Source organism: Sciurus vulgaris (genome assembly GCF_902686455.1).
Source record: "Sciurus vulgaris genome assembly, chromosome: 6".
Classification (NCBI taxonomy): Eukaryota; Metazoa; Chordata; class Mammalia; order Rodentia; family Sciuridae; genus Sciurus; species Sciurus vulgaris.
Genome location: NC_136466.1, coordinates 37,376,212 through 37,400,144, shown reverse-complemented (window position 1 = coordinate 37,400,144; position 23,933 = coordinate 37,376,212). Strand labels below are relative to the sequence as shown.

The 23,933-nt window shown below is 37.4% G+C and overlaps 1 protein-coding gene across 1 annotated transcript; it reads left to right on the top strand.

Annotated features, from left to right (window-relative positions):
• Positions 1–11,017: 11,017 nt before the first annotated feature.
• On the top strand, positions 11,018–11,953 carry LOC306664287 (olfactory receptor 2T27-like; the record flags this gene model as incomplete). The annotated part of the gene is made up of 1 exon (XM_079145130.1): positions 11,018–11,953. One exon carries the CDS (start codon positions 11,018–11,020, stop codon positions 11,951–11,953), a length of 936 nt encoding a protein of 311 aa, XP_079001256.1.
• Between the last annotated feature and the right edge of the window lie 11,980 nt (positions 11,954–23,933).

Here is a 23,933-nt window from a genome sequence, read left to right as displayed (position 1 = left end):
TCATCTATTTCATGTTTTGTATGCCTCCTGCATGTGTATGTTCTTCTTATGACTAAAGTTTCAAAATCCTATCATTTCACTAAAATGGTTCTTAATGTCATTAAGACACATGTTGTATCTTGTTACCTTTTCAATTTAGATTACTCTTAGTTTGTTCTCTTAATATTGTCTTGTATATTGTGATCATGATCTTTTATTTTTCTTTCGTTGCTGCTTATGAGTGTTCAAGTTCGTATGGCCTTTGAAGCCATTTGAACTGTTTTTTACAAAACATAGTCTGCTGGTGATACTTTCAGCATGATTTTTTTTTCTCAATCTAATATTTTTTTTATTGTAAACAAATGGGATACATGTTGTTTCTCTGTTTGTACATGGAGTAAAGGCATACCATTTGTGTAATCATAAATTTGCATAGGGTAATGTTGTTTGATTCATTCTGTTATTTTTCCCTTCCCCCCACCCCTCCCACCCCTCTTTTCCCTCTATACAGTCCTTCTTTCCTCCATTCTTGCCCCCTCACACCCCCCATTATGTGTCATCTTCCACTTATCAGTGAGGTCATTTGTCCTTTGGTTTTTTGAGATTGGCTTATCTCACTTAGCATGATATTCTCCAATTTCATCCACTTGCCTGTAAATGCCATAATTTTATCATTCTTTGTGGCTGAGTAATATTCCATTGTATATATATATATACCACAGTTTCTTTATCCATTCATCAATTGAAGGACATCTAGGTTGGTTCCACAATCTGGCTATTTTGAAGTGAGCAGCTATGAACATTGATGTGGCTATATCTCTGTAGTATGCTGATTTTAAGTCCTTTGGGTGTAGGCTGAGGAGTGGGAAAGCTGGGTCAAACGGTGGTTCCATTCCAAGCTTTCTGAGGAACCTCCACACTGCTTTCCAGAGTGTCACCATGAATTCTGAATTGTTTCTTTTCAGAATTTCTTTCTTTATTGTAGTAGTCTTTCACCTCCTATATTTTATGTCTTATTCTTTCTTTAGTTTTTTAAATCCACTATCATTATGAGTCAACATTTTATAGTATTTTTTAAAGGATTAATTCTTTCAATATTGGTGGCTTATTTTATTGGGGATTGTAAATTTTGGGGGGCGGGAGAGTTGTTTGCCTGTTTTCTCATGTTTTTAGGAGTCCTTGAGTTGTACATTTGTTAAGATAAATTATTTTTTCTCTTTTATATCAGGTTCCTTGATGAGTAGTTTCATCTCTGTAGTAAGTCCTATCCTAGAGGTATATCTTAACTTCAACACATAGGTTCTGTAATGCCAGTGGAACTTTCAACCTCCAAAGTTTCTTCAAAAAGAGAGAGTACTGCAGGGAACAGTGGTAGTTTAAAGTGAACATATATTAACATACACTGAATATGATTACCAGTGATCTCTATAACTTTATAAAATCAGAAAGAATGTTGGTGAGGAGTAATATATAGGCTGAAAGTTTTACACATCAATAACTGTATGCTAAGTTGAATTTAAAGGTGAGATAAAATTTAAAAATAAAGAATAAAATTAAATTTGAAAAATGAAAGATGGAACAAAAAAAGTGGAGGAGGTTGGGGAAGCAGAGATTACAAGGGGAAGAGCAAAGTAGATGCACAGGAGGAAGCTGAAGAGGAATAGTTGTGTACACTATTAATACTAATCACTTAATGTGTTAGTTTTCATTCAGAGATTTAGATTAATCATTACTTAAGTTTTTTTAATATGGAGTCTTTTGTATCTGGTATTTCAAATTTTAGTAACTTCTAAATGAGGAAATTATTAAAGTGAAAATCTCACATCCCTTCCTGATTTTAGCTCTGACTCAAACCTACTAACTTGTTAGGTGACTCCATATGCACAATTTGACTCCCTCCTTGCCTTTGTAACCTTTGCTGGAGTGGGTATGGGGATAAAGTGCTTTTATCTCAGAATGGCTTTTTGTGTATGTGTCCAGGGGTAAGAGTATAAGTCTGTCAGGACAATTGGTCAGCCCCTTCACCTGCTGTTTTCTAGCCTAATCTGACTTGAATTCCACCTCTCATTTTAGGAGTCCTTGTCTGTGTGCTGTGCTTTGTTGGGGGGGGGGCAGTGACACTTTTCGTCCAGTCCTATTCAAACACAAATTCCTGCCCACTGTCAGTCCCAATATCCCACAGATCAGTCTATTTCAAGTGAAATTGACATCCAAATGTCCTATGTTCTTCATGCTGAGTCCCAGCAGTCTCTCTTCGGTGCTCAGATTTGCTCTTACTTCCACCAATCCAGTGAAGATTATTGCCTAAGTGACTGGTGTTGGCCATTAAAAAAGTAAATATACTAAATACACGGAAAAAAGGAGTAAATCAAGGAGAAAAAATGAGACCAATTTCTGGGAAACAATGGTAGACTGCAGGACTTGCAAGTCAACTGACTTAGGAAGTCCATTCAATGAGGGCTTGGTTTCTGTTAAGCACAGTCCAGCTTCTGTAAGTTCATTATCTGTTTACCTTAAAAACAGTGAGAAAACATCTCTTGGCTTAAGAGTGCTTCCTTTCCCTCAACCCATGTCCTTTACTTTATTAGGTCTCTTTATATTCTAGAAACAAATATTTTTGTTTTTCTGTGGGATACTAGCTCACTGCACTGCTTCCTTTTTGTACTTCCTCCCCCTTTCCCTACCTAGGTTGCCACTATTGGGATTCTGATTTAATTCACTTTGCTATCACACTGTGCATTCCTCTGTGGTGCCATCTCTTCTCTCTCCCACAAATTGCTCTTATTTATTGGATTACTTCTAAATGGGGGTCTGATCTTTTTCTTCTGAGGCTTTTAAAATTCTGTCCTCGTTTTCTATGTTGGGCATTTTAATTGTAAAATTAATAAATGGTCATAGAGAGGTTCTTTTTTAACCTTTTCTATTTGGGGTTCTGCATGTATCCTGTATTTGTATGTTCAACTCATTTCCAGCCTTTGGAAAACTTTTGGATACTATTTCACTGTAAAGGTAATCTATGTCCTTAACTTGTAAAAGCAGAATTAAAGATAGGAAATTAGTGTAGAATAGGTAATTGGGTTAAGTTGAGAAAATGGAGGCTGATCTGAATCTGAGAAGTCAGAAACCACCCCTGGGAGATTGGAATGTTCATGTCTTCAGAGCCCTTTGATATCACTCCTCCCAAAAATGTTGTTCATGAAGCACCTCCTGAGCAGACAGAGAGCTACTAATCAATGCCCCCTGAGCTGCTGCTCCCTTCCTGCCTAGCATTCTACCTTGGCCTTTCCAGCCCACCTGCTCACCCACTGCTCATTCCACTGGCATCTCTCAGTCACTATGCAGGATAGGGGGAAATGAATAAGATAAGGGAGAAGAAGGTAGGAGAACAAAGAAAACTTTAGATATATAAAAGGGACAAGACTTCTTCATCCCACAGATTCCATCTTTGGGTCCCTTTCTTCCACCTGGAGGAAGTCTGTTTTACTATATTTTAATAAAGCTTCTTACTTTCTACTCTACACTTGCCTTGGCATGCTTCAACATCTGAGGAAGCAGGACTCATCACCGATAACTGGCAATATTGCTTGTATCTCAGAATCCTTTTCAATCCCAATGATTCTTGGGTTGTCTCAATGTTTTCCCAGACTTCTTGAATATTCTAGTCATGGTCTGTCAATTTATTTTCTTTATTGCTGATGAGTGTTCTAGATCATACACTCTGTTTCCAAGGCTTGAAAATTTGTCTTCTATGTGATCTAAGCTTTTGGTAATACTTTCAACTCTATTTTTAATTTGATTTATTGAGTCTTTCTTTCCTAGTATTTCTCTTTGATTTTTTTTTTTCAGAATCTCTATCTCTTTGCTGGAAAGTTCTTTCACTCCCTATATTTTTTCTTTTACTTAATTACTTAGATTTTCTTTCAGTTCAGTGATCATTTTAAAGATCAATTTTTAAAATACTTCTCTGGCATTTTATCTACATCCATATATATGAATGCAATTATTGGGGGCTTCTAGATATTTTGATGATAGGTGTCATGTTGAATTTTTTTCCCTCATTTTTTGAGGTCTTGTTTTTGCCCATCTGTTGAGATCAATTACCCTTCCTCTTTTTTTGTGGGGGACCTTTAATGAGTTGCAATCTGTTTATAGTAATCCCTAGGATAAGTGTATATCTTCGTATCACCATGTCCAGTGGACATACACAAAGTGCTAAATTCAATCTCCAGAGTTGCTTCAAGAGGTGAGAGTACCTGAAAGATATAATTTAAAAGCAAACTATAAACCAATATACATTAAAAACTTACTAATGTTTTCTTGTAATGCTGCTAACCAATGGGAAAAAATAAGTTAGAAATAATGTAGAATAGACTGAAAATTAACCATTAATAATTACACACTCAAAACTAAATTGATTTTGAATAAGGGGAAGTAAAAAAAGGAAGAAAGGTAAATAAGTAGAAAAGATTGGAGAGAGAAGGGGAGTGAAGAAAAAAATGGGGTTAGAAAAGAAAAAAGAGAAGGGAGGACAACATATGTTAGAAAAAAGAAAATAGGTTTTAAGAAAAAAATGCAGTTAATTAAAAGATTATATAAAGTCAGTTACATTCCTGAAGAAAAACATAATGAGAGGGTACACAATGTCTCATCATACAAAACAGCTACTGCAATAACTATTCTAAAAAGATTCATTTTTATTTTTGAGAGATTTTTAAGTGGACCTACAATTTTCATAGTTAGAAAAATATTCTCATGGTTATAAAAATAGCTGAGGGCTTTCTCTTGCAGGCTTGTATGCTTTGGTCAAGAAGGAACACTTCAAGAAGCATACGTAACCCGGAGCTGGTATGTCTTCCCAGGACCATGGCCAGTGGCAAGAGCTCAGCATTGTGGCTGAAGCACCAGGGCACTGCTCTTGGTGGGGCATGGTAGCAGCTGGTGGCAGATATGGGCCTGTGCTCCAGGCTCTTCTTTCCCTGCCAGAGACATTAGAGTTGGACGGAGGTTCTCAGCAGACATGCACAGCTCTCTAGGCCTGGCCTCTGAGATTCATGGGGTAGCTAGAGGCCTGTGTCAGGGGCATGTGCCACTGGTTACTATCACACTATTTTGCAGATATGCTGGTGGACACCCCCTAGAAAGGGGAAAAGTGCATGCTGTTTCTTAGTCCTTACTGGCAGTGGCAGCTGGAAGACAAGGTACATGCTGCTCTCTAATCTCTGTCATCCCTAGGAAACACCCATAAGGAAAGTCCAACAGTAGTGGTGCAAGAAGATTTCTAGCTTGCCCCCTGCCAGTCAAAGGCATTATTAGTGAATGCATCAGAGGTAGGACCTGCTCCTACCTCTTTGTCCTTCCCAATAGAAGAATTTAGGATGGGAGCAAAACCTTCAGCAAATTCACAGTGGCTCCCCAAGCTTGGTCCTCCCTCTCAGATGCTTATGGTAGCTGTCAGTATCAGAGGTAATTCTCCTGGCACCACACTGTTTGGCAGATGTGCTCACTGGAGATTCCCTAGAGAGACATAGAGGTGTGTGTCATTTCTTAGTCTCCACCCTTCCTGGCATAGGCTGCCATCATCAAGGTGTGTGCTGCACTTTAGTCTCTGCCCTCTCTCATAGGGACATATGTGGCAGCTTGCAGCTGCGGTATACACATATCCCCAGTCCTGGTCTTCCCTGTCAAAGGCATTTGTGGCAATGGCCAGTGTCAGAGGTGTGTGCTACTCTCTGCACCACCCTGCTTGATTAAGGCACATGGTATTGGTGCAGAGGTGCATACAATACCTTTAAGCTCCTTCCTTCCTGGCAGATAATCTCAACAGCAGCAGTAAAGGAATCCACCACTTCCTAGGTACTGTAATACCTGAAAGTGTGGTGCACTCTGCTGTGCTTTACTCCTTTCTGTTGTCTACACGGTGGGGTGAGGAAACCGTGGTATCCTTCAGCTTACAAGGTTTCAGTTCACCGCTTATTCCATTGGTCTGCTTCAAAGACATTCCCTATGATATTACTAGTATTTATATATTGAAGTTATAGGGATTTAATTGCTTCCTGAGCTTTAAGTTTAGACATGGTCACTTCAAGATGTCTGATTACTAAAGTTTTCCACCAGCAAGTTGAGAAAAGCAGAACAGTTCTAAATCTGTAGGTGGCTTATCTGCTTCTGTTCCGTCTTAACTCATCTGAATTTCTCTGCTACCTTACTTTTTGTTCCCAGGTAAGCTTGTCTGCTTTTCCTCTTCCCCTTTCTCCCTTTTTACCCCACCCCTCTTGGTACAGGTGCTGATTCCAGGTTAATCACTTATTTCCTGTTTTGTGTTCAATTAATAAGAATTACTGAATTTCTCCAAGATTCTGACCTTCCAATATTATGTCGGTGCATACCTTCTGTAACCTAACTCTTTGCTCAGATGTTCTTTAACTTCTTTGATTGCAAACTACTAATAAATGAGACCTACAGCTCACTTCTCTCTACAATATTGGATCACCTTCTCTAACTTATAAAATACAGTTGCCTGTATTTTGATATACCTTTAGGTGTTTACCTTTATTCTCTGCTGTTTCTGGAGGGTTCAACAGAATATTTATGTATGATAATTATTTTTCTCATAATTTTTGTATGTTTTTGTCAGATTCAGTCATGGAAAATAGAATGCCACAGAGAAAGGAAACAATGGTTTTTCAGATGCTGTGTGTTTAGCTAAAGGGATGCAAAAGATACCTAACTCCGAGAACCAGATAATGATTAACAAAGATAGTATGCTGCATTTACTTGCTGAAAAACATTTCAAAAAACTGCACACTTAAAAAATTCACTTATATATGTAAAACACATCTTAGCAAGACAACTATTATTACCACCACATTTATAGATAACACAAACAAATTTCAGATATTCAAGTTATTTGAATAAAATTTTAGTTACCAAGTTGTAGAGGTAGGCTTTTAATTTAGATCTGTTTGACCTAAAGTTAATTTTAGTCATATCGGTATGCTAAAATAATGCTGTATCAAGCTGCTGTGAAAGATTATGTTTGTAAGACATATTGAGGAATGTTGTATGTGTGTGGGGGTGTGTGTGTGCGTGTGCATGTGCAAGAAAGTAAATGTGAAGAAATTGAAAACTGACTATTCTATCTGAAGTTCACAGGATACAGTAGATGGAACATCCCTGGTAGCATTTAGTCTTTTGCTCCATGGTTATCACAAAAGTGGTAAGACTGGACTCAGACACAATTGAATATTTTCCATGGCAAAGAAAATTTATTTCACACATTTTTTTTTCTAATTTCTGTGTTTTACTATTTTGGTCTCAGATTAAAGCTAATTAAAGTCTGGGGACTATTTTCCCCTGGGATATTTACTAAAATTTTTTCAAGACTCTAATAACAAGTTACTAAACAATCTGCCAAGTTAGATCTTAATCAATAATAGAAATCAGTTTTCAATCTTCATAGTAGCATAGAATCATTTCCAAAGATGTACAATTTACTATCTACATCTAGCCAACAACATTTTTCTAGCTGAAAGTTTTCTATGTAAAAACAGACTAATGCTGCATAGTGAGAAAATACATCTGAGCACAGAAAATCTAGATGTCAGCAATTCTAAGGGACAGTGTAACCAGAGATAAACAGAATTTAGATATCAAACTGGGGAAAAAGCACATTATGCTCCTTACTAGGACATGGAAATTCCATAGAGAATTTATATGGCTAATGTTAATTCTCCCAGATGTCAGACTTTGGTGATATGCTTGTAACAGGAAAAGTACAACTTAGGAGCAGTCTTAAACATATATATTTGGTAGGTTGCTCAAAATTTATGTTTAGGGAAAATAGTATGGAGTCAATATTTATGTTTGAATATCTGTGTTTAACTCTTCACCACCCTTAACTATTCTGTGATTAATTCAGTAAGCAAGTAGGGTAATTCATTGAATTTATTCTTTTCCTTTTAAGAAAACTGTTTATTAAACTGGGATTCTGGTGACGAGTTTATTTCAAACTGCTTTGTATGTCCCCACAGACAAAATTTGAAATCATACTAACAATAAGGGCATATTATGTTCCAAAATAATATTGAGATTTATAAATGGAAGAGTTTTTCTAAAAAGGTTAGTGAAATCCTAAAGTAACATGTATACCATTAATGCTCCTCACTTTGAGTAGATTTGTTTTCATCTATATTAAGAAAATAAATATGTTAAAAGTTGATTCAATAAATATTTAACTGAATTAATAAAATGATGAAATATGCTGTATTTTTTAGGACTAATTTAATAAATTACTTAGTACTCTTTATAGGGACAATTAATAAATTACTTAGTACTCTTTATAGGGACAATTAAATTTTTACTCAGAATATTGTCAGTGGTCTTTTATTACCCATAGGTATTACTTCCTTAAAATGACACATCATTTGTTTTGAGAGTTGGTAATTATCTTGTATGTACTTAAGAAATATTAAGATTTAAAAACAATGATTACCAAATTAAATATAAATGGATTAAATACATTTTGATGCTTTTCATTTACTCTAATTTTAATGATTAAACATTATCTACTCTACTTAATCTTTGCTTTTGAACTCTTTACCACTTTTATTCTCAAAGTTATAAACGTAACCTGATGAATGCAAGGTTTTGAAGTTATAAACTCATAATTTTGATGAATGTTATGCTTGTATAATGAGAGGTTAAAGTATAGAACCAGAGAACATTGCAGAACAGGGCAGCTGTAATGATACTGAGATCATTATGATCATTGACAATTTTTGTGCACTTAGTGCAATGCCTTGTGCTCACCTTATAGTTGAGATCCTTCCTTTTGCTCTAGAAAAATAAATTTGGTCCTATAAGCAGACAGATGTGTTCGACATGTGTAGGCAGATGGAGTTTTTAATTCAGTGGAGGAAAAGGACAGGCCAGACAATGTGGCTAAATGTAAATATAGGGATAAGAATTCTATGAGATTATACAGAATGAGAAATTTGCAAATTTTCAGGGTTATAGGGTTCAAAAAGTTTAAATATAAATATACGTAAGAATTCTAATTTGTTATTTACCTACTTATGCAATGTGACTTTCACCAATTGACCTGTGTTTTTAATCATGAGGAACCCATTGTTCTTCATATTCATATGAGTTGCTGTGTAAATATGGTAGACACAGCTCAAAATAATTATCTAATTTATTGTCTAATTTATTATCTACACAGATATTAGCACTGTCCTCTATAGTGATAAAGCATTTATTTCATAACTCAGGGTTTATTGAGATATAGACCCTGTCCTAGTAGAATAAGCGTAAAATATAGTGAGCATTCAGCAAATGTAACAAGAAAAATGAATGATAAAGGATTTTCAAGAACTATTTTAATGGCCACTCTGAAATACTGTGAATATAACTTTCAATAGAATTAGTGCTTGCTGCTCATAATGACAGAATGCTTAATTATTAGCTGTGTAGTTTATATTTCATTAGACTAATGACTAAAATAACAGTTGTACTTTTTCTTCTTCACTGATACTTTTGTCACAAATATGACCTGAATATAAATACCCATAAAAGAACCATCAATTTGAATTAGAAGGTGGCATTGTTTTACATTGTGAAATTTCCAGATCCAATAATAGAAAACATAATTTCCATGTCTTTTGACATATGTGCTTCTTTAGTCCTATTCTGACAGAAAAGGCTTATAAATATGGTAACTTTTACAAGTGCAACCCTGTTACTCAGATTAAAGTGGGGGAATCAATTTTTAGTAAGATGATGTGAACAGGAATGACTTTAGCTCTCACTAGAAATGTAATTTCAGTGAAGATATTTATGGTATGTTATTGTGCTGGTTTTATTGGATTTAGTGAAGTATAACACAATCCTAGCACTCAAAATATTGCTATTTTAAGAGAAATATGGGTACACTGAAAACTGTAATGAAGATATATAGTACTTATGTCATAAGTACTTTAAATATATTAACTCATCTAAGTCTCATAACTACCCCATGAGATTGCTTGATTAATTGCCCTATTTTAAAGATGAAGAAAGGGAGAGACAGATACTAAATGGATGGGGCTTGGCTTTGAAACAGCACAACCCCTGATATATGCTCTTATCCCCAAAACTATACAGTCTCTCAGTTATGCTGATAAAAATGGCAGGAGTTATGCCATTGAAGGACTGAGGAAAGTAGATAGAGAAAACTCTCATTAGAATTTTATGAGATTATAAGCCTTGAAGAAGCTCCAACAATAGAAATGAGATGAATAATCCTGAGGAAAATAAAAATAAAGGTGCAGATATGTGAATTTGCAAACTGTGGGAACACCATGAGAGTACAAATTTGACTAGAGTTTGAATAATATGTTTAAAAATAATAGAACATAAATTTTGTAAGGCAGCTTGGGTCCAAGTCATTGAAGTTTTAGAATTCTAGACTAAATATAAAAACTTTACTTGGTCAGCAATAGGGAATATTGATGGTTTTGGGCAGGGTTATTTTGTAAATCTGGCAATTTCTGTCACTCTATGGCACAATGAAAATTGGCCAAAAAAGGAAACCAAAGCAGTAGAATGTTTAACTAAATTTTATTACATAATTTATTTATAATTTAAAAAAACTAAATTGAATGAATTAACTAGACTTTCCTTTATGTTTTTGCCCAAATATACAAATGTTAATAGCTAGGACCCATGGTTATTAGAAATGGTATAAAATTTTAGAAGGTAGGTTCATAGTTTACAAGATTCTTCACCCACCTTAAAAAACAGAAGAAAGAATAAAATTAGCAGTTCTGCAGAGGCTAAGAAACTTTGATCATTCTTTTCAATATTCTCTTTTAACAAAATTTAGTCAGTTATATGGTAAAGTGTCTCTGGTGAGATGATGGCAAATGCTATCTGACAACTGAGAACTGAAGAGAATGTTAAAAATGTTTGATCTACAGATTAATACAAGACCCATACTGAATATCACTGGTTTTAATCCACTTTGTTTGTGCCCCAGCCTTGTTACATTTCTTACAGAGGCATGATGCTGATGAATGAGACCTTTGTAACTGATTTCATCCTTGTGGGACTCTTTCCTGAGTTTCAGCATTCCATTGTCCTCAACTCCATAATCATCTTTATCTACATTCTTGCCTTCTTGGGAAACATACTTTTGATTATCTTGATTTGCAGTGATTCTCGGCTCCATACACCCATGTACATTCTTCTCAGCCAACTTTCCATCATTGACTTGACATTAACTTCCACCATTGTCCCAAAGATGGCCTCAAACTTTTTTACAGGGAAAAGGAACATATCATGGATTGGCTGTGGAACACAAAGTTTCTTTTTTCTGATGTTGGGAATGTCAGAATGCCTCATCTTGACTCTCATGGCTTATGATCGTTATGTGGCTGTCTGTAACCCATTGCGTTATCCCACCATCATGAGTACCAGGATCTGTCTGCATATGGTTGTTGGATGTTGGATTGGAGGATCTTCGAGTTCATTTATTCATACAGTTTATCCTATGCATTTTCCCATTTGTGGGTCAAGGGAAATACAACACTTCTTCTGTGAGGTCCCAGTCCTCATTAAACTCTCCTGTGAAGATACTTCAGTGTATCAGTTAGTGGTGGTGGTGACAAGCATTGTGCTCCTTGTTGTCCCTTTTAGTCTCATCACAGCTTCCTATACTTTTATCTTTATCACTGTGTTCCATATGAATTCTGTCAAGGGCAGAAGAAAAACTCTGGCCACCTGCTCTTCCCATCTAATAGTGGTGAGTCTTTTCTTTGGCCCAAACATATTCATCTATATGACTTTCACTTCTTCTCATAGTCCAGAGCAGGACCAGGCACTTTCTGTTTTCAGCAATATCCTCACTCCCATGCTAAACCCCATAATCTACAGCCTGAGGAACAAAGAGGTAGTGGCAGCTCTCAGGAAGCTCTCCGGGAGATGTGTGATAATGTAGTAGATGAGTAGTCTTTCTATATGTGAAAGTGACATGCTCTGACCAAAGGCAAAAGTACATATTAGTCTGAAGACTAAGAATATAGTGTTTGCTTTTAGGAAACCAAGATGATTGTGGATCTCTGTAAATGGAAATTTTCACATATGATTTTCCAGATCTCCAATGGAGATTTATATATTTTTCTTATAAATACCATTGTGTCATTATTTCACTGGGAAAAATGTTAAAATTCTTTATTATTTTGTAAAATTATATTTAGTTTGAGATCTCTGAGGTTCTTAGAAATTTCCTGCAAATAAGGAATTTGGGTCTCAAAGTAAACATACCTTATTTGAATCTTCTTGATACTTAGAGTAAGAAGACTATTGAAATCCAGAGTTAAGTACTAAAATGAACTATTTTTAGGTGACTTCCATGGTTGAGTATTAACTGACATCTTTTGTAATGCAATATGTTAAGGAAAAGGGTTTGTTAAACTACCAGAGTAAAAGGTATAGTTATTTATATATATTAGATGTCATAACTTCATGCTCTTCAGTACCGAAATTATTTCATTGCCTGTTTACCACCTATAATTAGTTATTATAATTTCCCCAACAAATATAAAAATCCTATACTGTCGACTTCTTTATCTTAATAAAGAAGAATATTATATACACCACTAGTACACTGAACAACTGGGATTCACTGTGTTCTATCAGAAAAACCATAAGATCCTTCCTTTATCACCTATTCTCTCTCCTATGTGGTTCTCCCTTGTCCTCCTATCCCCTGGATGAATTCTTAGAAACTCTTTGCAGCTGTTTTTCTCCTATTCATGTTTAACTACAACAGAAATCTCAGTTTAATAGCTTTAATACATTGTTCCACCTCATATATTTATTGCAGGTGTATTTAGTTATTAAGCCAGGAGGACCCATAGAGTATAGAATTAAAATACCCTTATTCTTCCTTCTTTCTGTAGGATACCTGCTCTCATAGCTCAGGAGAACCCTTTGATCCAGTCTAATGCCAGATGACTATTTTCATCTTATGAGGGATTGTTGCTTAACCCATTTGACTTGGTAGATCTGACAGGACCCAGGTCATAATGAATACCTCCAGATGTTCTGTTACGTAGTACTCTTTAGTAAGTGCTCCACTTTCTTTTACTAGGAACATGCCTGAAATTCTTTTCTTTTTTAAATTACATTTGTTTATAACTGGTACATAAAAACACAAATATACATATTAGTGGAATAACATGATTTTTGATACACGTGCAACATGTAATTTTCAAATTCAGGATAACTATATGTATCTCTTCAGAAATTTATAATTTCTTTAGGATGAAAACATTAAAAATGTTTTCTTCTATCTTTTGGAAATATACATTATATAATTGTTTATTCATTTGTATATTAACTTTGATATAGCACACAAGAACTTTTTATTCCTAACTATAAATTTGTAACCATTAAGTAGTGTCTTCTCATTTTTTTCCTCTTCTCTTGCCCTGGTAATCACAACTCTACTCTCAACTTTCATGAGATCAACTTTTTTAGATTCCACTTATGAGTGGAATACCATGTGGTATCTTTCTGTGCCTGTCTCATTGAACTTAGTATAATGATTTCCAATGCCAGCAACATTGCCACAAATGACAGGACTTTATTATTTTTTAAGGCTCCATTGTATGTGTGTGCATATGTATCGAAGGGGAAAAAAAGACCACATTTTCTTTGTCCATTTATCAGTTGGTGAACACTAAGTTTGCTGCACTCTTGGCTATTGTAAAGAGTGTTGCAATGAACATGGGAGTGCAGTTGTATATGTAGCATACCAATTCCATTTGCTTTGGATATATATCCAGTAGTAGGATTGCTGAATCATATGGTAACTCTTCAGTTTTTTTGAGAAACTTCCATAATATTTTCCATAATGACTGTTCTAAATTACATTCTCGCCAGCAGTGTGCAAAGATTCCCTTTTCCTCACACTCTCACCAGCACTTGTTTTATATTGTCTTTTTGATAATAACCATGCTAACTAGGGTGAGATAAGAGTTCATTTGATTTTGATGTACATTTTCCCTAATTAGTGATGGAATTCTTTCTTTAAAGGAGAATAATTTTGTGCAATTAATGGCACAGCTTTACTCTAGAATCCCAGGGGCAATATTTGGGATACATAATACATCTCCTCTACTATTAACACCTCTAAAATCTAGACTTTTCGATCACATGGCCTAAGTTGCAGGGCTACTTAGTTCACTGTCTATAGCTATTAAGGTGAACTTTTTTCTCCTTGGATTGCTCAAAGTAGTAATCTTACATATCAGCTTGTATATGAACTAGATAAGTATTTCTAGGTGTATACTTTTTGCCTTTGGGACTCCCAAAGTACTTTCAGGTCCTGTACTTTCTTCTTAATGGTAAGAGTTGCAAGATGCAAGTATTTATCTTTTAATTTGGTGGGACTGTTCCAAAACAGTGACAAGTGAAACCCTAAAGACTTTCAGGTTCCTGAATCTTTAGTTTTTATAATCTTTCTTTTGGAGTGCAAGTCTTACCAGAACCCCCAGAATGACTCTTCTTGTTATCTTGCTTTTTTTTTTGAAATAAAACTGCAAATGAGTATTTTTGTCTATCCCATATGAATGAAAACAATTCATAACACTTTTAAAAATCCTAATGTAAAAGAATGCAATTGTCTACTTAGTAACTGATTACCACGAACCTATTTTAGGTATTTATTAATGCCAATGTTATCTGATAACTGTAAATACTGGTTTTGAATTTTTATCTTGGCTAAAGGAGCAGTTTCAGATGTTCTCACATAGACTTTCCTACTCCAATAGCTCTTATCCCATAGACAAAGGACACAAAGTGGATGTTATTCAATTCTAAGTACATAAATTCCCATTACACATTTCTCATGTACTCCAATGAGCCAAACCATTGCAGATAGAAGTGTTATCTATCGTCTGGGACATTTTCCATGTCATAATCAATAAAATCTCTAGACATTAGCCCACTGTCCAGTGCAGAGAATGTTCATGCTCCACTTGTAAATTAACTTGGCCTCCTCTTCACCCACCAGGTGGTGAGTAGACAACTTCTAAATATTCAGACTCCTAAATGTCACCACTTATTTCCTTGGAACCTGTTTTAATCCAGATCCTTTGAAAAGCAGACACTGAGATGAGATTATTAATGTAAGAGATTTATCATGGGAAATGCTCATAAGGTAAAAAGGAGAGTGATACAGAAGGATCAAGAATAGCTATCAGATGATCAGATGCAGGTCTGACCCAAGTAAATGAGAAAGGAAATGAGACCCTGCAAAATATCAAACTGAGTAAAGTTCTAGCAATGCTTTCTCCAGGCAAATGGTGACTCCTGTTGCCAAATTAATGTTTCAGAGGAGTTCCAATTTTCAGATTTGTGCCCATGGAATAAACTTGTCTTAGGATTTCTGTTGTGCATTGGAGTAAAGCATTCCTTAGGAAGCAAGACTTCTGATGAACCTGGTGGTGAATTCAGAACTGGAGGCATGTGCTAATTATGTTTCCACAGCCCAGGATCTGAATAGCATATCTTCATGTTTACCAGTTTCCAGATACAATTACAGCTTACAGTAATTTGTATGATATTTATTTATTGATTGATATTGCTTAACTGCTGAGACAATCCCCACCCCCTTTTAGTTTTTGTTTTTGAGACAGGGTCTCTCTCAGTTGCTTAGGGCCTTGCAAATTTGCTGAGGCTGACATCAAATTTGTAATCCTCCTGCCTCAGACTCCTGAATTCCTGGCATTACAGGCATGCACTTCCATTCCCAGAAAGTTCTATAAAATTTAGAAAGTTTATTAGAAAAAGAAAAAAAAAAGAAGATTCAGGTGTTATTATCCTTTATTCTCTCATGCCCATTGTGCAGATGTGGAAAAGACAATGATATCTGGCTTCTTCTTATTCTTTTCTTTCCACTTAGTGTCCTGTGTTTCTTGATTGCTAACACTGCCACTAACATTAGCCTTGGGCTCATTATCAGATGGACCAAACAAGCATGGTTCTCTGTTCTTTTAAATATATATATATATACACATATATATTATATATACACACACACACACACCATATATATGTATTTCATATATATATTTAAATCTATCTAGTATTATGGGCCTAACGTTATCAACATCTGTAGTTCACTTGTCGGGGGGTCTATAGTGATCTAGAAATGTGATTTTAGGATTCAGAGCAGCCTAAATTGAGAATCTAGTAGGATTTTTCATATAGCAAGGATTTAGTTTAGAGTTATTTGTATACTTGCCACCAAGAACTGACACCAACCTGAAATTACTTCTGGCTTCTTGTCTGAGGATTTATTTTGGCCTTTTATCTGCAAAATTGATACATTTTATACATTATATTGATGTTCTTCATAAATTTAATAGAAACCTTTTCAACCAATGGGGTCCTGACATATTCTTCTAATAGTCAAATAATGCCTTGTAAAGGATATCAGTAAGTCTTTTCTCAATGGACAATTATTTTATTTGCAGTTTTTCTCTGGTAGAAACAATGTTGCAGTTGCCCATTGCCCACCATGCACTGGTGGACTGCCTGCCTTTTGCCTACAGACTGCCTGTGGATTGCCCACTGCCTGCTGCTGCCTGAAAGTCCATTGTCAGGGTACCTGCAGGTTTGATTATACGTGGCCACTGCCATCTTGGGACACTGACCAGAGCCTGGGAGTTCAGGGCCAAGGGGCCTGCAAGTTTGCTACCACCACTGCTGCCATCTCAGGATGTGGCCATCTCAGTCTGGGGACACACCACCGAGGGCATGGAGATAAGTTGTCAGGGTACCTGAAGATCTGGTTACACCTGAGGTCTTCCTGTTCTGTGTGCTAGTGCACACCATCTGACTGACTCTTTGCAGGATCTCTCCTTTGTATGAGTGTATCTCTGGTGGTCTCTCTGCAAGTTGGAAAGCATTGTTATCTTGGGACTGCAGCAAAGAGAGCCTGGGGAATCTGAAGCCCAGATCTGTCAGATGGCAGCTGGGTCTGTATGGGCCAATCTGTTGAAAGCCTGAGACTGGGGGCAGTTCCCAGGGAAACACAGATTTGAGAGAAACTGATGAAAACTGGGTTTTTTCCAACTAGGCAAGTCCTGAGGTTCATGGGGACAGAAGGAGCCAGCTACAACAGGTGGGAAGACTGGAAGAGGGTGTGAGGGCATCTTGCTATCAGCTCACCCAGGCAACTGGTCCAGAAGAGGGTATGAGGACATCTTGCAATGGGCTTACCCAGCCAATTGGTCCAGCACCCATGGGACTGGAGCTACCATCAAACTTTAGACAACCCCACCTATAAGCAATGAAGGGAAACAGAAAATTTTTGAAAGCCAGTGGAAACAATTGTTCAATTTTTCTTTGAGACTTTCCTTTTTTTTTCCTCTTTTTTCCCCCTCTCTCACATCTATACCACTTTTGAATCCAAATGTTTTCCATGTATCAATTTATTAAGGAATGGGATGTCTGAATGGTATATTAGAGTTTACAGTTTTGTTGTGTATTCTTGTTTTTTCACTTTCCTAAAAAATCTGTATATTTTTCTCTCACTTATCTATCTCCCTGGATTCTCTTTCTCACTTCTGTCATGCTAATAGCCAACTGTATTAATTCCCACTTTGCTCTTACTATAAATTTGTACCTCTATTTTCTCTCCTTCCCCTCATAAACATCACATTTTACATTATTTCTGTTCCCTCTTTGTCCATCATTTGAAACACTAGTTTAGCAAACTTACTGCTGATATTGTAGACAATAATTCAACATATCATTTCTGTTCATTGTGATAAACTGTAGGTGCCTTAATAGCAGTTATTTGGTTTAAGGTTGTACATTGTTTGCATTGGATGCTGTTAATATGTGTCATCCCCCTAACCCTAACCCTAACCCAGCAACCCCACCTAGAACATGTGAGAAGGGAAGCCAAGAATCTTTTGACCTCCCACAGAAAAAAATTCTTTAAATTTTCATCAAGATTCTTATTTTTTCTTTTTTTCCTTTCCCTGTTCAATTGTGACCTGAATGGTTCATGGATGCTTACACATATTCATATGTGTTTCTCTTCCGGGACAAGGGCCCTGTGGGCTTGTTGAGAACCGAATACTGTGCTCTGGTATCCACCATAAGTCCTATTAGCTTCCCCTCCACAAATATGGTTACCCAAGACTCGGGGAGGGGTTCCGAGCCCTGGTCCCCCTAGTCGCTGTCTGTCCCTTCCAGGAGGACTCGGGCATCACCACCCGTTTTATCTCCTGGCTTCTGTAATTTGGGACATTCCCACCTCCAGTGCCCGTGCTCCTTGCAGTAGCAGTACTGTTCTCTACCCAGCTCCACCCAGTCCTGCCGAGGGCGGCTAGGGCCACTCCTCCAGAAACCTTGTTTTCCATCCTCTCTCACCCCAGCCAACAGTATCATTGCCATTTCCCTCTATTGTCTCCTGTTCTCCTTACTCTGGTGATCTCTATCTTTCTTCCTCATTCTTTCCTGTAATTCCTGGTTCTCTTTCCTAATTCTGTCCTGCCACTCCTCAGGGGTCTCTTGAGTATTGAACACTCATTCCGCTACCTTCATAAGATCCTGAATAGCCATTCCTCCTAGTCCCTCTTGCTTATAGAGCTTTTTCCTAATATCTGGGGCAGCCTGATTTATAACAGACATGATTACAGCTGATTGATTCTCCTCTGCCATAGGATCTAAGGGAGTATATTGTCTAAAGGCATCATACAATCGTTCAAGGAAAATGGCCGTGCTTTCATTTTCCCCCTGCATTACGACTTTTACCTTAGCCAAATTGGTAGGACGGCAAGCTGCTGCTCGGAGACCGGCCATAAGAGTCTGGCGGTAGACTCAGAGATGCTCCCTACCCACAGGCGTCCCAAAATCCCACTCAGGTCTGTTCAAGGGAAAGTGATCATCAATCGGGTTCAGTAGGGTGGTTGGTCTCCCATTATCCCCAAGGACGTTCTTCCTTGCTTCTGTGAGGATTCTCTCATGCTCTTCTGTGGTGAGTAGAGTTCTGAGGAGCTGCTGACAGTCATCCCAGGTGGGACTGTGGGTATGCAAAATGGACTCAAACAACTCAGTTAAATCCCTGGAGTCCTCAGAAAAAGGTAGGTTCTGGGCCTTCCAGTTATACAAATCACTGGAGTACTGATAGGTGCGTTTTCCTCCCTCTCCTCCCCTGCCTAAGGTCCGGACAGGTAAAATCAGGGCTCCCTTTGAAGATGAGGAGGGTTCTTCATCATTGTTCTCCTCCCGGTGTCTCCGACGACGTAGTCCCCTTGAAGACCTAGGTTGGGGTGTTGGCGAGGAAGTGGAAGAATCAGCCCCCTGTGGTAGGACCTGGGGCTGCTGTTGGGCATAAGGTGGAAGATTTTCCTCCAAGTCCAGATCTAAAAGGGATGGGTGGGGACCAGACCCTTCTTGGAGGACTGGTTTCCCAGGTTTCTCAGGGGAAGGGGCAGGAGTCTCAGGAGAGTCTCAGGTGACGGTGCCTGGGTAGTCATTGCCAAAGCTTTGACTGGGGCTTTTAGTGGCCAGTGGAGAAAAGGACTAAGCTATGATGGGGGTTTTCCACAAGAGCCTGCCATACTAATATGTAGGAATACTGGTCTGGGTGCCCCTTCAAACTGGGCCTATTGATAACATCTCGGACTCTTTTGATGACTTCCAATGAAAAAGTGCCCTCAGGTGGCCAGCCAACATTGAAGGTTGGCCATTCCGTGGAGCAGAGTGTCACAAACTTACCTTTCTTTAGGTGGTCCACACCAAAGTTCTGTCTTTTGGCGCAGACCTCAGAGAAATGACTCAGGAGGAAAGTCTTAGGAGTTACCTGAGCCTGTCCCATAGTAAGGAGAAACAGACCAAGCAGACCAAAAAGAACAAGAGAGGCAATACACGCAGTAAAACAAATTCTCACAGGACTCTCCAACATCCACCAGCTGGTCAGCCACAACACTCTCACAGGTGCAATGCCCTTCTCATTCACATTACCAGAATCAGACCAAGGCTCCTTATCAGTCACCCAAATGGCATCCACTGGGGACATCGGCATGACTCCTGATCATCGGGGACGTCTCCCATGACTTTTGACTGTGGAACCTCCAGGGTAACTTGCAACCCTTTCCTTCCACCAAACGAGAATTCTCCCCCAAACTCTAGCAAGACTTACATCCTACCAGGAGGTGGCCAATCCTCCTTCCATGGCAAATTTCCTTAGAAACCTCAGTACGTGGGCCATTTGTCTCTCTTGGGAGAGGGTATTCCCCCTAAAAACTGGAGCAAGGCAGGGATACCCTCTTTCACCACTTCTATTCAATATCGTCCTTGAAACTCTAGCCAGAGGAATTAGACAGACCAAAGAAACTAAAGGGATACGAATAGGAAAAGAAGCTGCCTTGCTCCAGTTTTTAGGGGGAATGTTTTCAGTTTTTCACCATTTAGAATGATATTGGCCATGGGCTTAGCATAGATGGCCTTTACAATGTTAAGGAATGTTCCCACTATTCTTATTTTTTCTAGGGTTTTGAGCATGAAGGGGTGCTATATTTTATCAAATGCTTTTTCTGCATCTATTGAAATAATCATGTGATTCTTGACTTTAAGTCTATTGATATGGTGAATTACATTTATTGATTTCCTGATGTTGACCCATCCTTGCATCCCTGGGATGAATCTCACTTGATCTTGGCGCACTATCTTTTTAATATTTTTTATGTGATTTCCTAGAATTTTGTTGAGAATTTTTGCATCAATATTCATTAAGGATATTGGTCTGAAATTTTCTTTCCTTGATGTGTCTCTGTCTGGTTTAGGTATCAGGGTGATATTAGCTTCATAGAATGAGTTTGGGAGGGTTCCCTCCTATTCTATTACTTTAAGAAGTATTGGCGTGAGCTCTTCTTTAAAGGTTTTGTAGAATTCGGCTGAGAACCCATGTGGTCCTGGACTTTTCTTTGTTGGTAGCCTTTTGATGACTTCTTCTATTTCATTACTTGAAATTGGTCTATTTAAATTGTGTATGTCCTCCTCGCTCAGTTTAGGTAATTCATATGTCTCTAGAAACCTGTTGATGTCTTCAACATTTTCTATTTTATAGGAGTATAGATTTTCAAAATAGCTTCTAATTATGTTTTGTATTTCACTCGTGTCTGTTGTGATATTTCCTTGTTCATTTCAAATTTTAGTGATTTGGGTTTTCTCTCTTCTTCTCTTTGTTAGTGTGGCTAAAGTTTTATCAATTTTGTTTATTCTTTCGAAGGACCAACTATTTATTTTGTCAATTTTTTGTATTGTTTCTTTTGTTTCAATTTCATTGATTTCTGCTCTAACTATTTCCTGTCTTCTACTACTTTTGGTGCTGGTCTGTTCTTCTTTTCCTAGGGCTTTGAGCTGTAGTGTTAGGTTTTTTATTTGTTGAGTTTTACTTCTTTTATTAAATGTGCTCCATGAAATAAATTTCCCTCTAAGTACTGCTTTCATAGTGTTCCAGAGATGTTGATATGATGTTTCTTTGTTCTCATTTACCTCTAAGAATTTTTTAATTTCCTTCCTAATATCTTCTGTTACCCATTCATCATATAATAGCATATTGTTTAATCTCCAGGTGTTGGAATAGTTTCTGTTTTAACTCTTTCATATTTCTAACTTCAATCCATTATGATCTGATAGAATACAAGGTAGTGTCTCTATCTTCTTGTATTTGCTAACATTAGCTTTGGTCTATTTTAGAGAAGGATCCATGTGCTGCTGAGAAGAAAGTGTATTCGCTTTTCGTTGGATGGTATACCCTATAAATGTCTGTTAAGTCTAAATTATTGATTGTGTGATTGAGATCTATGGTTTCTTTGTTCAATTTTTGTTTGGAAGATCTGTCCAGTGGTGAGAGAGGCATGTTAAAATCACCTAGTATTATTGTGTTATGGTCTATTTGGTTTCTGAAATTGAGAAGGATTTGTTTGACATACATGGATGAGCCACTGTTTGGGGCATAGATGTTTATGATTGTTATATCTTGCTGATCTATGCTTCCCTTAAGTAGTATGAAATGTCCTTCTTTATCCCTTCTGACTAACTTTGGCTTGAAGTCCACTTTATCGGAAATGAGGATGGATACTCCAGCTTTTTTGCTGAGTCCATGTGCATGGTATGTTTTCCCCCATCCTTTCACCTTTAGTCAATGAGTATCTTTTTCTATGAGGTGAGTCTCTTGCAGGCAACATTTTGTTGGATCTTTCTTTTTAATCCAATCTGCCAGTCCATGTCTTTTGATTGATGAATTCAGGCCATTAACATTCAGGGTTATTATTGAAGTATGATTTGGTTTCCCAGTGATTTGGTTCATTTTTTAAATTTTATTTATTTATTTATTTGACACGACTTAGTTCCTCCTTTATTTGACAATTCCTTTAGGATAATTCCTCCCTTTGCTGATTTGCTTCTTTGTTTTTTCATCTCTTCCTCATGGAATATTTTGCTGAGAATGTTCTGTAATGCTGGCTTTCTTTTTGTAAATTCTTTTAACTTTTGTTTATCATGGAAGGATTTGATTTCATCGTCAAATTTGAAGGTAAGTTTTGCTGGGTATATTCTTGGTTGGCATCCATTTTCTTTCAGGGCTTGAAAAATGTTGTTCCAGGCCCTTCTAGCTTTTAGGGTCTGGATTGAACAATCTGCTGATATCCGTATTGGTTTCCCCCTGAATGTAATTTGGTTCTTTTCTCTCACAGCCTTTAAAATTCTGTCTTTATTTTGTACGTTAGGTATTTTCATTATAATGTGGCTTGGTGTGGGTCTGTTGTAATTTTGTGTATTTGGAGTCCTATAAGCCTCTTGTACTTGATTTTCCATTTCATTCTTCAGATTTGGGAAATTTTCTGATACTATTTCGTTGAATAGGTTGTTCATTCCTTTGGCTTGCTTCTCTAGGCCTTCCTCAATCCCAATAATTCTTAAATTTGGCCTTTTCATGATATCCCATAGTTCTTGGAGATTCTGTTCATGATTTCTTACCATCTTCTCTGTTTGTTCAACTTTGTTTTCAAGGTTAATTATTTTATCTTCAATATCTGAGGTTCTGTCTTCCAGGTGTTCTATGCTACTGGATATGCTTTCTATGGAGTTCTTAATTTGGTTTATTGTTTCCTTCATTTCAAGGATTTCTGTTTGTTTTTTTTTTTCAATATCTCTAACTCTTTATTGAAATGATCTTTTGCTTCCTGTATTTGCTCTTTTAACTATCGATTGGTGTGGTCATTCAATGCTTGCATTTGCTCTTTCATCTCATCATTCAGTGCCTGCATTTGCTCTTTCATCTCATCATTTGCTTCTCTGATCATTTTAGTTATGAACATTCTGAACTCCTTTTCTGTCATTTCTTCTGCCATGCTGTCATTGGGTTTTATTGATGTAACATGTAGATTTGTTTGGGGCATTTTCTTCCCTTTTCTCATGTTGTTCAGGTATCAGTGGACCGCTGAGATATTGCAGATTTCCTCTATTGACTTATAATGTCCCTGAAGGTTTCTAGTATATCCCCTCTTAGCCTTCAGTAGGCTGACATCTTGGAGGAAGTTGATAGCATGGTGCTCCACAAGGAAGCTGCCTCTCTAGGGGTGGTGGCCTTCAGGTGGGGTATATTCCCTGCTAGTGGGCAGAGATATCTCCAGTTGTTGAGCAATGGTCATTCAAAGGGGAACTACGCTACAGGCTGAGGCAAGCCCTGTTTGGGGCTGTGTCTCTGATTTTACCATCCTTGTGGGAAAACCTCACCCGGCAGGGAAGACTCACCCGGTGGGGAGGTCTCACTGGTCAGTTCCCCTCCTAGAGGTTCCCCTCAATCTACAGCTACCGCCTGGGCTGGGCTGCCTTCCTCTGCAACATTCCAAGGGGCCCGGCCCTACCTCCTGGGCCTGAGAGCCTCA